At 38.1% G+C, this 16589-nt stretch overlaps 1 protein-coding gene and 1 pseudogene across 1 annotated transcript; one reads left to right on the plus strand and one right to left on the minus strand.

Annotated features, from left to right (window-relative positions):
• The first annotated feature begins 1180 nt into the window (after nucleotides 1-1180).
• LOC126803685 (loganic acid O-methyltransferase-like) lies at nucleotides 1181-2579 on the plus strand (annotated as a pseudogene).
• An 11904-nt stretch (nucleotides 2580-14483) lies between these two features.
• LOC126802722 (uncharacterized) lies at nucleotides 14484-16589 on the minus strand. The gene has a single exon (XM_050530402.1). The coding sequence runs from the start codon at nucleotides 16463-16465 to the stop codon at nucleotides 14672-14674; it is 1794 nt and encodes a 597-aa protein (XP_050386359.1). The 5' UTR covers nucleotides 16466-16589; the 3' UTR covers nucleotides 14484-14671.

Raw genomic sequence — 16589 nt, forward strand, 5'->3', positions numbered from 1 at the left:
TTCATTCCCCTAAAAAAAAAAACCAGGCCCAAAAGGCTACATACATCATGAACTGTATTGCCCTACGACATCAAACAGTATTCTAAGATCACCCGGTACAATGCAATCTATGACAAGTAATTCTCACTGTAGAATAGTTTGAAATCAAAGTTATCTAATAATTAATCTAGACGATCTGCAGACATTACTTTTCCGCTTTGAATGAAATTTTGATCGGATTAATGAATTTTTTTTTTGCAACTGTGGGTTACTTGAAATGCAAGAAATTACAGCAGGTGAGTTCAACCCCTGGTTTCCAAACACATTAACTCTTCAAGAGTAGTGTAGCTTGCATTGGGAGTGGTTCTATCAATCCATTTGTTTGGTCCTTGTGTGGCCGTACACAGCGATTCCTAAATAAAGTCATTCATTCTCTAAAAAAATGAATATTATCGGAGTACTAAGATTTAATCATAACAAATTGAACAAAGGAATTGATACAAAACCTTAAGAAATGGACTTTTACGCACGAAAATGAAAGCAAAACACAAACCGTAGTCGTCTCTATGTGTTGAACTCTTTAATATTCCCGGGTCGGCTTCTATTGAGAACGGGAAAAAGAAGACCTTAGTTATGGATTTTGGGCAACTCTTATGAATTACATTACAGAACATGCATGCTGCGGATACTAGTCAACTGTAAAATGTCCAACCCAAAATGGCCAGAGAAATAGCTACATTTTAATTCATGCACGCACCACTCAATAATTTTATCAATAAACAAGTAAAACAATGAGAAATTATTATATATACCCGCCACATATTTCACATGGCGTTCCCTCTTAATGTTATTGATCAATTTTTTACTGTGATTGTTTCTTATTAGTTCTTATATGTAAATAAACTTTTATCATTTTTACTGCGTGCATGTTATAGTAATATGATTGATTGAGTACATCATATGACAGTGTCACGTAGTGTGACGGGTACACAGAATAACTACACGTAAAATGAGTACTTGATTAATTTAATGGAACACAAGCTACCATGAATAATTACTAGTTTACAAAAATTAACAAATGTATTTCATTTGTTTTTGATCAGGTGTAATTGCAACGGAACTGTACAAGACTACAAGTTAATATAAGAGAGAGAGAGAGAGAGAGAGAGAGAGAGAGAGAGAGAGAGAGAGAGAGAGAGAGATGGCAGTAGATGGAGCATGTCCAATGAAAGGTGGAGATGGCCCCAATTGTTATGCCAAGCACTCCACATACCAGGTTCTTGAACACTAATTAAACTTTACTGGCCACGTTTACAGCGCAATCATAAGAATCACTTACATCGATCTCCATCATATGATGAAGTTCTTATTTCGAGTTGTACATCATTGATAAATTAATGACCATAAACTAAATGCGGCATCTGCATGTGCAGAAAGGAGCGCTGGATGCTGCAAAAGAACTTGTGAGCAAGGCTATTGCAGAAAAGCTTGACCTAGAGAACTTGTTAGCTTCCAACAGTACTTTTCGCTTGCAGATCTGGGTTGCTCTATTGGACCAAATACATTTTGGGCAGTTGAAAACATAAATGAAGCCGTGAAACTGAAGTATCAGATGCAAAGGATGAATAAGTCTTCCACAACCCTCGAATTTCAAGTTTTCTTAAATGATCATACCCCTAATGACTTCAACACGCTCTTCAACTCACTCCCTCTGAACAAGAAATATTATGCTGCGGGTGTGCCAGGTTCGTTCTATGGTCGCATATTTCCAAAAGCTTCACTTCACCTTGTTCACTCTTCTACTGCCATTCATTGGCTTTCTAAAGTGCCAAAAGATGTAGTGGACAGAAACTCTCCTGCTTGGAATAAAGGAGCAATCCAGTTCTCTCATTCATCAGATGATGTAATAAGGGCTTTTGAAGCTCAAATTTCTGAGGACATGGACTGCTTCCTCAATGCGACGGCAAAGAAATTGTGTGCGGAGGACTCATGGTACTTATAGTTGCAGGACGGCCCGATGGTATTCCTCATTCAGAATCTTCACTAAATGTGATCTACCACCTTTTAGGATCTTGCCTCATGGAAATGGCAAGAAAGGTAAGCAGCGCAATTATTCAATTAACATGATTTCTCTAGGTTTAATTTGTTTTAGAGTATGCCACATCATATCCATTGGCATTAATTGTTTTCCTGCAGGGAGCAATTAGTGAAGAGAAAGTGGACGGATTTAACATACCTATGTACTACATGCCGATCTCCTCAAGAAGTGAAGGGTGCTGTAGAACTTAATGGACGTTTTAACATAGTGTATGGAAACCTTACCTCGTCTCTCCACAATTGACAAAGTCACTGAAAGTGCCCAGCTGATTACATCTCACGTTAGAGCTGTCACGGAGGGTCTCTTCCAGCAGCAATATGGAGATGAATTCTTAGATGAGCTCTTCGATTTGTATCGTAAAAAGCTCGAAGGGCAGCCTTCCATCTTTGACCCAATGAAGGCTATAAACTTTCTTCTTGTGCTTAACGTCATAAAAAATTGTTTTGAACAAAGCTCTTTTGGAATCAATAAAACTTTATTGTCCGTCCAAGCTTTATTCTAATGGATGGTTAATTTAGATTTCTTGAAGCTTAAGAATTAAACTTAAGGATGTGGTGACGTACAAGGCATTCAGTCCCAATAATGCTTTAGACCTCGATCATACTAGAAAAGTTTGCATTAGCCACCCCTTTTGGATACTCTTTTTCTTAACGGTATTGTTTGAGTGGAGCAAATGACACCGGTTTAAAGTTTTAGTATCCTTTGTTCTATGGATACTGATAATCGTGACACAAGGAAAAAAGATAGTCAACAAGATAATTAAATATATTTATTAAAATATAAATCTATTATATGGATACGATTATGAGTGTGTAGTTAAATTACTTATATTTATAATTAACATTTTTTACCTTTCAAACGTGAAAAATTCATGTATACTATTTTGTTAAATTCTTTATATTAATAGAGTTTCAAATCCCCTATCTATTATTAGTACATGTGTATAAATGCAAAATATCTACATATATACGTATCTTCACAATTAACATTGGTTTACTAATAATTATTAATAGTATAATATAATAAATTAGTTGTAGGGAGAAGGCAAGTTTTAGTTTAAATGGATAGGAAATATGAGTACAATCCCAATTTTTTCTATAGCATACGGTTATATTTATTATTTAATGAGATAATTAATAGGCACAATCTTAGCATCCATATCTAATGCTAATTGTGAACCCTAACATTCCGTGATCAATACTAACCCATGATTTCCGTCTTTGATATGAGGTAGGAAATACATGTATATACGTACTATCAGGGTCGATCCGTCGTATTTGGAAGCCTTGTGCGAAATATCAAATGTGGCCCTTTTATGTACTCCTGAAAAAAACCAAAACTAAAAGCATAATATCACAAATAAACATCTATATTAGCAAAGTGAGTAAGCTGATCAACAATTAAGATCACAAAAAAAAAACCGAAAGAAAATTTTCTATAAAAGCATAATAGATTGACATTAAAAGCAAATGTTATGTAAGCATATTACATTGACTTCAAAAGGAATGACCAAAAGTCATCTCAGCTTCTCTATTAAAAAGACACAACAAGTACAACAATACTACCAAGATGAAATAGCCAGTGCAATACTGTTTTCTAAATATTGATCTTCTCGCACTCTTAGATGCAAAATCATCAATTAGTCTATCATAGTTAAGCTCTTCCAAGAACTCATGTTCAATAGAAATCAAAGCCAAAGCATTTAGTCTTTCTTGAGACATGGTTGAACGCAAGTAAGATTTCAATATTTTAAGCTTTGAAAAGCTTATTTCGGCTGATGCTACTGTCACTGGAACTGTTAACAAGATTATGTATGCAAGACAACTAGTAGGATAACAATTAGCTCTTTTCAAGAAATTTAGTATTGCACTAGCTGAATCATGCACATTTGGTAAATTTTTCTGCAATAGTTCTAATTCATTAAATAAATCATCACCATCAATTTCTGAGGTCTGGCCATTCTCCAGCTTCTTTTCAAGGTTGTTGCATCTTCTTTTCAGTTCATCAACATCTAAGGACTTTAGTTTCTTTGTTGTAAATAAGAACCCAAATATCTCTTCATATTCCTCATATTGCTCAAACCTTCTTTCCAATGAACCAATTTCTTGATCAATGAACCTTCAAACAACCATTGACCTGTTGTATCATTCACAACCAAAAACTGCAGAAAATATTCTTGTACATGTATTGGAATTGTGGAGACATCAACACACCTTAATATCAATGTTATTTGTTCTTGCTTACTGATATCACGAGTGCAATCAAGTATTAATGAAAAATACTTGGCTTCTTTTATTCTCTTCAGGACTGCACCTTTGATTTCAACAGCTATTAAGAGTATCAACTCGTTTTGAATCTTGTGACTAAGATAATGAAACTGAATTTCATGATTTTGTTTTCTACGTATATGCTCCTTCAAGGTCGAGTCCCATTTAGTAATCATTTCAACTAAAGCCATAAAATTTCAATTGCTTTCATCATAAATCTTCTCATTACTTCCACGAAATGTCAAGCTTTGTTTAGCTAAATATATCACAATTGCAATCAATCTTTGCAGTACATTCCGCCAATGTTTAGTCTCTACTTTGATTTGATTTTGCATAACTTTATCAATTACTTGATTAGTTTCCAGCTGTACACGTAACTCAACCAAACTCAAGTAATGATTTATATGGTCTGAACATCTTTCATGTGTCTTCAAACTGTGAGAAAGATGTCCCCAATCCCTTATTTCATCATGTGCTAACTGAGTTTGTTGTCGTTTGGTTTTGAAGACTTTACAACAAAAGCATAATACTCTATCAAGATCCTAACAATACACAAGCCAATCCCGATGATGCTTCTCTCCATTTGTTAAGTACTTGGTATAAAATTCAGATGTGAAACGCCTTTTTTTTAATCCATCTCTCGGACCTATTCCTATCAACAAATCTCTTACCGGACCTCTTCTCACCAAAAAATCTCTCCATTTAGGAGCAAGATTATCCCAATTTTTAGGATCAAAGATGTTGGAAATATCATCATTCCCTTCCAAACCAACCTCCATAGTTTCTTCTACATTAACATCAACATCTTCTTCCAAAGGTTCCTACATTGGCTGCTCTACATTTTCTTCTAGACCAACATTAACATCTTCTTCAAAAGGTTTTTCCATTAGTTGTTCCACATTTTCTTGTAGACCAATATCAACATCAACATCAACATCTGCGACATTGTGGTTCATTCCCTTTCTTGAAAATAAATTTGTCCATAACTCCTGATTGACTTTGAATAAATTTGTCCCCTTCCCTTTTTCTTTTGCGTCGGGAACTACCAGATGAAGCCATTCTAACATTTTCAAAATTCATCACAACAAACATAATATATTCAAACAAAGTTTAATTATCATTTCAATCTAATACAAATTCAAATTTAATTCAAGACCAATATCAACATCAAAATTCAATCTAATACAGTAATACAATTGGTGGTTTAATCAATTCATTATTGAAAAAGTTCAAAAAACAAGCATTCAATTCAGACTAACTAAGTAACTAACATACCTTGGATTTGGATTTTGGAGAGTGGAGACTTGGAGGCTTGCCGATTGGACTCAGATTCCCATAAGACAAAAAATCAGCCGATCCCGTCGTTCCGATAATGCTTAATCAGTTGATTACTTGTCAAAGTCGAAGTCTCGAGGCATGAGAGTGGGAGAGGAGATGAGAAGAAAGGAAAAGGACAAAGAAAGAGAGTGAGAGAAAGGAATAAGACTATAAGAGCACGTCTGGGAATAATGGGATAATGACAAACCAAGTTAATTGTTACAAAATTTTTTTTAATCTTCCAAAAGAATTGACCATGTGCCACTGCACACTTGGCATAGCCGATGGGCCGGGCCTGCGTACTATTATGAGCCACAAATTTCTGATTTCGTATCTATTGTGATAATTAATAGGTACAGTCTTACTATCCATATCAAATATTAAGTGTGCGCCCCCATCTTTCCGTACCCAATTCTAACTACCCACAATTTCCGTCTTGAATATACCTAATAAATACAAATATAAATGTATTATTAAGGGCCACAAAAATCTAATTCCGTGTCTAGTATGATAATTAATAGATACACTATATTATCCATATCAAATGCTAACTACGCACCCCTAACATTCCATACACAATTCTAACTACCCACGATTTCCTTTTCCATTATAGTTTGGTTCTTATTGCTAATTACCTACTGTTGTTGGTATTGAGGTAGTATATATATATAGTCCTTATCCAGAGTGAACCTTCACTCTGAAATTACATAGTGAAGTTCTAATTTTGACACACTTTTCGGTCAAATATTTTCATCATAAGTGATTCAATATTTAGGTATGCTATTCAAGATTATCTCTACAAAATTTCATCCAATTCGGACATTGCTAAGGTATTGAAATTAGATTAAATCAATGAACGACGTAAAGTTGTTCAACGTGAAGCGTTCGTGTAAATCTCAATTTTGAAAGCTCAAACCATTGTTAAATTGGATGAAATTTTGTATAGATGATCTTGAATAACATACCTAAATATTGAATCACTTATGGTGAAAAAATTTGACCGAAAAGTGTGCCAAAATTAGAATTTCACTCTGTAATTTCAGAGTGAAGGTTCACTTTAGATAAGGACTATATATATATATAGTGTAGTGGTACATGAATTGATTAAAAATAAAATCACACGTTGAGTTGTAAAAGAGATAGCAATAATCAAATGTACATATATATGAAATATTTGCAATAATCTATGTTTTGCCATTCTTTATTATTAATCAATATTACTTGTGAAGTTAATCTACTAACTACTACTGTATAGTTTTCATACACAGCAGCTAGCAATTGGTTACATACATTATTCAAACAATATGGACAAGGAATGGGTATTTTTAGACAAAACCAGTGAAGAATATAAAACAGGTTTGAATGCCTTATTTGATTATGCCTTACAACACGCTTCCTTTAAAGGTATCATCAAGTGTCCATGTAAAAAGTGTCGGAATCGCTACAATAGACTGACTTCTGTGATTGAACAACATCTTGCAGTAGATGGCATGTGTCCGAAGAATGCGAACAACCCTTGGGCAGAGCACGGCGAGCAATTGCCGAATGTAGTTGATCATGATGTTCCAGGATCAATGCCACATCAAACAGAGGGACCCTCGTCTAATATGAACGATCTGTTGCATGATGCATTTGGCATGTATGAAGGTGAAGATGATTCATCAGAACCACAGACTTATACTGAAGGTCCATCCTTGCCAAACGGCCCCACCCATGATGCACAAATATTTTATCGACTATTAGAAAAGGCTGACACTGAATTATACCCTAGTGCGGGAAAGAAGATGTTTGATTTTTTTATAAAGCTTATCAAATAAAGGCATTGAACAGATGGAGCGACGTGTCTTTCACACAGTTGCTTGGATTTTTAAAAGCTTATTTGCCTCAAGGAGAAGCTCTTCCTACTTCCTTTTATCTAACAAAGAAGTTTATTAAAAGTCTCGGCCTGAAATATCATAAAATTGATGTTTGTCCTAATGACTGCATGCTAATATTGGAAGGATGATGCATATAGAATAACTTGTCGTGAATGTCATACCAGTCGTCAGTCGATACAAAGAGAAGACATCTTCTATGAGGAACACATCCACCACAGAGGACACATCCCCAAAAAAGAAGGTGCCGGCCAAGGTATTGCGTTACTTTCCATTAGGGCCAAGACTTCAAAGATTGTACATGTCTCGCCACACTTCAGAATTTATGGTTTGGCATTCTGAGAAGACCACAAGATGGGGTTCTACGTCATCCAGCTAACTCCCTTGCTTGGAAAGAATTAGATAAAATTGACAGTTTTGGCTCCGAGGCTCGAAATTTACGTTTTGGTCTATCGAGTGACGGATTCAACCCTTTCGGTATCAAGAGCTTATCCCATAGTACTTGGCCAGTTATCATCACTGTTTACAATCTCCCTCCTTGGTTATGCATGAGAAAGCCATACATGATGTTGTCATTGCTTATACAACTATACCAGGCCCTAAAAGTCCCGATATGGATATAGATGTGTACATGGAACCTTTGATAGATGAATTGAAGAAATTATGGACAGAAGGGGTTCCTACATATGACGTGTATAAGAAAGGTTTTTCATATGAGGGCTGCTGTACTGTGGACTATAAATGACTTCCCTACGTATGGAATGTTGTCTGGGTATAGCATATCGGGTAAGAACGCTTGCCCAACTTGTGGAGAAGAGACTGATTCTGAACGGTTGCATTATGGATTGAAAGAATGTTATAGGGGACATAGAAAGTGGCTTCCAAAATAACCATATTTTTTGCTCATGGTACTGTAACTTCAATGGATCAACTGAGAGTATCGCAGGCCACCGAAACCAATGACAGGTGTGGATTGTTTAAGGGCGTTGCAAAGCTTAAAATTCCAGTTTGGAAAGGGGAAAGAACTGACTACTGGTCATAAAAAAAAACGAGTTCAGAATAATGATAACACAGAGTACACAGGGCCGTGGAGGAAGCGAAGTATTTTTTATAAGTTGCCTTATTGGGAGTACTTATTGTTGGCCATAATATTGATGTCATGCATGTTGAGAAGAATGTTACAGATTGTATCATTGGGACTTTGCTTGGAATTGATGGGAAAAATAAAGATAGCTATAAGGAACGGCTTGACATGCTCAGAATGGGTATTAAGCACTCACTTCATCCTCAGACACGTGATGGTCGAACATGGCTACCCCCGGCGAAATATACTTTATCCAAAGATGAGAAAACATTAATGTACTCATCAAACATTATTTCGGCCTTCTGATGGATTTTCATCAAACATTCGTAGATGCGTAAGAGTTGAACAGAGAACATTGGTTGGTCTAAAAAGTCATGATTGTCATCATGTACTCATGCAATATCTACTTCCGGTGGCCATTCGTTGTTCGCTAAATCCAAACATAACCAAGGTGTTATTGGAACTCAGTGCATTTTTTAGACAGTTATGCACTAAAGTTGGCACTATAGACCACTTTCATGATTTGTCTAATCGGATTGTCGAAACACAATGCAAGTTAGAGATGATAATGCCACCATCTTTTTTTTGTCATCATGGTACACCTGTTAATACACTTGGGGACGAAGCAGCAATTGCAGGGCCTGTACAATTTCGATGGATGTACCCAATCGAAAGGTATGTCATGAACTAATTTTGACGAGACAATGTTATAATTTGGAAGTGTTAATGTGACTATAAATATAAATTTAATGCACCAGGTTGTTAAAAATTAGTGTAGAATCCCAATGTTGGCTTTGTATTCAGGGTTTAGGATTATATAGTACATATGTTCAGTAATATTTTTGTAATATGCATAATATAGTCATAGTCATTACATAATCCCAAATTCTCTTTTTTTCCATTCTTAATTTGTTCATCTTTTGAGGCAGATACTTACAGGACTTAAAAAAGTATGTGCGGAACAGAGCTCAACCTGAGGCAAGCATTGCAGAAGGTTACATAATCAAAGAATGCCTATCATTTTGCACAATGTATCTATCTGAAGGAGTGGAGTAAAAAAGAACAATGATCGGTCGGAATGCCGATGACCCTGAAATTGTTACTCGTGAAGGATTACCATTATTTGCCAAATCAGGGCGATCAATAGAACCTGGACATGTGTTTACACTAACTGATGTCGAGTGGAAACGTTTACATACACATGTGTTGATAAATTGCCCACAGATTAAGGAGTGGTACTATGTGATCACATGCTTGCTCGATCTGTATCCTACATACTCTATAGTAACCGTTTTTTTTTTTGGAAAACCAATTATTTGAATTTTTGGAATTTATTAAGTTTGTAAGATATATTAAACGCATTGGTTTCACTTCGCGACTTTGTTAGTCGAAAACGAAACCATTTTCTGAAATTTTAATTAGGAAAACGTTACGTTTTCGCAACACGAGAATTGACTTTTACTCCGTCGTTCGTTTGTGAAAACTTTTTTCACAAAAGTTGTAGAGCTCGTCGATACGGGTTCGTGGACATGTCAGACGTTCTAATCGGACGTCATACGTGAAAGTTATTAATGACAGAAGTCAGTTTCCGATTTTGGAAATGGGTATAAAAGGGAATTAATTGGAGCTACGGTTTCCATTTTCGGAAACCCTCACCCCCGCCTCCTTCTCATTCTCTCTCTTCTCTCTCTCTCTCCCCGACCTCTCTCCCCCCTCAGAAAAACCTTACCTCCGATCTCCCTACTACGGGCGACGTGGCCCTCACCGCCGGCCCCTAGGCCCTCACCAGCTCGACTCCACCCTCCTCTGAACAAGGCACAACTTCCCGCGCCGCCATGAGCTCTCACGCTACAACCCGAGGCCTGTGATTCCTCCGCCGCTGTTCGAGCTCTCCTCCGACGAAGCTAGGGCTCAAGGCAAGCGCTCCTCCACCGCTCTTCACCCTCGGTGCCACCTGCAACCGAAGGGGGAACTCGAGATCGCGCCGCTCCTTACCACGAATCGAGCACGGTCGGTCCAAGCTCTCCGACAAGCTCCGGCGATTTCCAAGGCGTGTAATAGGTAAGGGTTTGATTAATTCGATTGTTGAGATGCTTGTTGGTAAATTTGTGGTTGAATTGGAGTGATTTTGGGGAAGATTGGAGGAGGTACCGCCGCCTAGGGCGGCGCGTGTGGGAGTGTGAGGAGGGTAGGAGGCGGCAGGAGGCCGTGGACGGGAAGAGGAGAGAAGATGGAGGGGTTTGGGAGCAGGAGCGGCGGTGGCGAGCTACGCGCCGATATTAGGAGAGGCGCGTGGGCCCCACGTGCTGTCGTCAGAGGTGGCGCGTGAACCCCACGCGCCGCCACGTGTGGCGGCACATGAACAGTGATTTTTAAACAGTAATTTTTGTAAAAATTATTTTTACGTACGGTGAATGTAAAAAGCAATTTATATACAGTAAATATAAATTTATTTTACATACAGTGATTGTAAAATTATTTTACATACAGTAATTGTAAAAATAATTTCTGAAGGGTAAATCAGTAATTATTATTTACTGAAACAGTATTTACGATGGAATAGTACATGGACGTACATGAATATGTAAATAGCATGTATACGTACAGAAATACGTAAACAATATGTACCCATATAGGAATACATAATTAATATGTATTTGTACATTAATACGTGAATAGTAATTATGTGAACAGTAATTTCATAAAACCCAGAAAATTGCTGAACAGTAAAACATTATTACTGTTTCGGCATTTAAGGTTTTACGTAACGATTCTAAATTCACTTCTTATCTATTATAGGTGATCGATGCATCAAGTAAATGATTCACTTTCGGAATCGTGGAAATTACGCTCATGATGATAAGGTGAGTAATCTCTCACAGTGACGAATCTACCCTTGCGGAGATTCATGATTATGCTTAATTAAAAATAATGAACTATGATATGTATATGATATAGTGGATTGTATATGTGTATAATTGGTAAAATCGGTATATATATATATATATATATATATATACAGTCCCTATCCAGAGTGAAGCTTCACTCTGAAATTTCAGAGTGAAGTTCCAATTTTGGCACACTTTTCGGTCAAATTTTTTCACCATAAGCGATTCAATATTTAGGTATGCTATTTAAGATCATCTCTACAAAATTTCACCTAATTCGGACATCGTTAAGGTATTGAAATTAGATTAAATCAATGAATGAATTAAAACTGTTCAACGTGAACCGTTCGTGTAAATCTCAATTTTGAAAGCTCAAACCATTGTCAAATTGGATGAAACTTTGTAGAGATGATTTTGAATAACATACCTAAATATTAAATCACTTATGGTGAAAAAATTTGACTGAAAAGTGTGCCAAAATTGGAACTTTACTCTGAAATTTCATAGTGAAGCTTCACTCTGGATAGAGACTATATATATATATATATATGGTTTGCTATATTATATACTGTCATAATTTCCGTTTGCGAATGAGTTCATTTTAGTGTTGATATTTATTTATTTGAGCATGTCGATGTGATTTGTACAATATCATGTGATGATTGTTTGTACGTGGTTTTAACTTGAGTTATGTTAAAATGTTTTGTGGTCTATGGACATGTTTTCGGACATGTTGGCATGTCGGAACTTAGCATTGGCCGGGCGACAGTTACGATTCAGTTAGAGCTATAGTCTGTCTGCCGGGGTACTAACATGAGGGGTAACAGAGCCACAGAGGTGTGTCAGCGCTCATGAGTACCCATATTTTTTTGGATATTAGGTGGCGAGAGGTTGCCCAATGTCGGGCGGCGTATTAACATGAGGGGTAACAGAGGTGTACCAGCGCTCATGAGTACCCGTATTATAAATGCATTTGGGTAAACATAGGGGTTACCCGATTTCTCATGAGTATATATATTTATAGTCAATATTGGAAAACCAGATGGGTCGTCCAATGACTCATGAGTGCATTTTATGATTTATGCTTTGTGGATTTTCGTATATATTTTTATGCGAGTTATATTGTTGTTTTACTCATACGAGCTGCAAAGCTTACCGGATTTGTGTTTACAATCCTGGTGCACCTATTCGATGGTGTAGGGGATAATTCCGCAGGTGTGGATCAACGGAAATCGACGGACAACTCTGAAGACTTGAAGTTGTTTTATTCTATCTTGTGGTGAGGATTTGAGAGGATTTTTACATTTCCATACGATATAATGTTGAATTATAAATTTGGTTTGTAATAATCAATTTGACTGAGTTGTACTATGAACTCAGTAATGATCCGCTGTGACATTAAAATGATTTCGATATATTGAGATTGTTTTAGAGTTTTTCATGACTTCGAAATTTGAGTTTCATACTCGAAATTTTGGGGTCGTGACATACTCATTGCATGCATTCAGTCCCAATAATGGCCTCCATATGATGCCAATGTTTCAGAGTTTTGGATCCCGGTGATTTTCGGTATGACTTCTGAAATCTTTTAGGTAACGACGATTTTCGCTACTATCGAAGGTATTGGACCTGATCATAAGTTCATAACACATGTCCTTGGATCCACTAGCTAGAGTTAATATCTCACTTGTAAAGCTCTTTCCAAACAAATGAAGAAGAAAATAGCGTATCAAAGATTGATCTCTTTTACTGGAGACCAGGGCTTTGCCTTTCTATAGTGCAAAAATTGTGTCATGACTTTCTAAGAAAATCCGTAATTGATGCTTCTGTCCTTTGATGATTCGCAAAGTGTACGTAGAGCCGTAGAGGGTTTCTGACAGAACGGAACCAGAAGAGTATTTCTTTTGAATCTTCCTCTTATTGGAATGCCAATACTGAATAATTGTTACGAGCAAGCGGTGATAACCATTTCGTTGTATCAAATATTTCCTTGTATGCCTGGCCCGCTCGAACATTTTAATGTAGTGATGTACGTATTGAAGCCCAGCTCTTGGTCAATGCAAATCTTAATGCCGGGGAGTCTTTCTCTTTGCTCAGCTTTGATACATAAGAGTGTGCGTGGGGTACCGGCGGCAGTCGAGCATCCCAGCTTTCTTGTGCTTGGTAATTGATGGACTAGCCAGGTCTACTTAATAGAGTGTTGTTAGAAGTTGATCGACTAGGAGTACACATGTGATCGATCAGGGTTTTTGCTGTCAGCATCTGTTAGTAAAATAGTAAAATTAGATTAAAGCCAATCCATATCCACATATAAAGTTTTCATTCTATTTAGCCCTTAATGGATTCCCTCTTGATTAATTTGGAGTTAAAAACTTGACGTATTGCATAGGATGCCAAATTTCCATTGGGGATATCTTCTAAAATCTAAATTAGTTTCCAATTGGGGTAGGGTTCCTATTCCAAGACCTAGTTACAAAGGTCACCCCAATAGATAATGTAAACTAAGACTTCTTCTATGTCATGCTCCACATGCATCCAGACACCTAAACACGAAATATTAAGACCAAATAAACAAACATAGAATAACATCAGTAACTTCCTGCTATGTTTGTTATAGAATTTCCAAGGATGTCGATTGCAATCTTTATTTACAATGCATTTTTTGTTCCTATTATACCTTCAAATTCAACATTCAATATCAACCTGTTTAAAATTTTCAATGTGGAAAGCTACAGTTTTGTACAAGTCAATAATGCACCGAAAATAAACCAAAAAAAGTCTCCATCTTTGGAGATTATGAGCAAACCAGATTTTGTAGGCTTGTAGCATAGCCATGTATATACATGGTCAGCCCTCATTTATAGGGACCTTATGCATAAAGATATGGACAAAGACTCTTCCAGTCAATTGTGTATCACCAGTTCGGGCCAGTGCCCCGACTCTTTATTCTATTCATGACAGTGAGAAAAGGAAGGCTGCACTGGAAAATATCGGCATTAAATCATGTAGAAACCCACACAAATTCAAAAGAGAAATCACACATGATCTATATAGTTTCTTGTTTTTCATTTCCTAAACTCTATACCTATTCCAAGCTAGGGTTTCAAAAAGAAAAAAGAAAAGAAGAAGAATGGCATATACATATATCCATCATGCATGAGTCTCTATGATCTTCCATTGTTTTGGTTATGGCCATTGGTGACACCATTTTCCGTTATGGCCATTTCAGCCTCAGCATTTTTTTCTGCCTCCTCTCTAAATTTCTTGTATATGTCACTCAGGTAAAACTTCCTTGTCCTTGCCACTAAAATCAGTGAAACAAGTGCCCCAAAAAATGTTGCAGCTGCAATTATAATAAAGGACAACTTGAAACACTCTCCACCAAGACAAGTCAATTGCTCATTTGGCTGCCTAATCATCCCTTTAGCCGCCAATTGCTTCCTCGCCTCCGTATCGTATACATGACCGGTGAGTTTCACGTTGAGCAAGTATAAGCCAACCGGGCTTGCTGCTGAGCCGAAATTGTACAAGGTCGCGTAGTACTTGAGCCCGAAGAGCTCGGAGATTATGGCGAAGAGCAAAGGCCATTGAGCGCCGAAGCAGAACCCTATTATGACTGAGGCGATGTAGAGACCATTTTTAATATTGAAGGCAATAAGGAGGTGACCAATGCAAGAGACTAAGAGGGTTAGGGTTAGAATGAGAGGACGAGGGACTTTGTATCGTTTTAGCAAGTATTCCGAGTAGAATCCGGCAACGACCCTACCGAGATAATTCCATATGCTTACTAGAGACACGAAAGTACTCCTGCTATGTTCGGGATATTCCAACGAACTCCCAATCTGACCCAAGTTGTCAATTGCGGTCAATGTGCCCCCAACACCACATATGCAAGCAAAGAATAGTATGAGCATGTCAATGCTGAATAGGGCTTGGAGAATTGTGTAGTCCTCCCCTCTATTTGGAGGTCTAAAACAAGTTCTCCAGCAAGATTCTGTAGGTTCCGTCGTGGACTCAGGAGCTTCATATGTAACCGGCCCGTCCATTGACTGCACTGATAAATGTTCACCGGTGGGGAGGGCGGGCTTTTCAGTCACTACGTTGACGTCCCCATTCATCTCGAGCATTTTCCTCTCAAATATCTTGTACTCCTCGATTACAACCACCACGATGGGAAGAGCGAGCAAGAAGAACACCATGGCGGTGCTGGCGCCGTACTCCGCTTGAGTGAAGTGCACCCTATTCTGTACTATGATCATGATCATCAGAAACCCGGCGAGTCCAAGAGAGATGTACAACATGTTAAAGAACACGTTGACCTCGTTGCTTTGTTTGATCACCTTCATGATCCTAATGGTCTTCAGAAAGGCGAATGATATGGCTGCAGGAAGCCACCCGATGAGCAGGATTAAGGACCTGTGGTCGTCGTAGTAGAAAGCATAGTACATCTGCGTGATGATAGCGCCACTGAGGCCGACGTAGCCCTTAAGAAGCCCCAAAACAACGCCGCGGCTCTCGGGGAAGTTCTTGACGCAGGTGACCAGCGAGCCGGTGTTGGCGAACGACTGGGAATTGGCGCCGATGCAAATGTAGAGGCACATCTGCCAGACTTTTGGCCGGGCGACTTTCTTGGTGACGGATAGCCAGATCATTAAGTATCCGAAGAAGTTGAGAATAGCGCCGACCAAGAGAACCACCCACGGCGGCGTGACCTCGTTGAGGAGGCCGGAGAGGATGCCGACGTTGGAACCTAAGTCCTTGAAGAAGCTGAGGAGATTGAGTGTGCTTTGGTCGTAGGCGAGGACCTTCTTGATGTCAGGAGAGTAGAGGCCGAACATGTAGGTAGCGCCGGCGGCGGACATGATCAATAGACATGCAAAGACCATGAACCACCGGCCGTTGAGGACCTGGAGAGTCATACTCTTGGTGTCGGCCCATCCTCCGGGGCCGGAACCCATGATGGATGGATTTAATATATGTATCTCGGTTGGACCAGAGAGAGTTGTAAGCAAAGTTTGGTGTGGAGTGAAGAGAAATGTAGGAGAAATATATAGAGGGAGTCACACAAAGGAAGCAAGTGAC

This window comes from Argentina anserina, chromosome 7, assembly GCF_933775445.1.
Source record: "Argentina anserina chromosome 7, drPotAnse1.1, whole genome shotgun sequence".
NCBI classification, from domain to species: domain Eukaryota; kingdom Viridiplantae; phylum Streptophyta; class Magnoliopsida; order Rosales; family Rosaceae; genus Argentina; species Argentina anserina.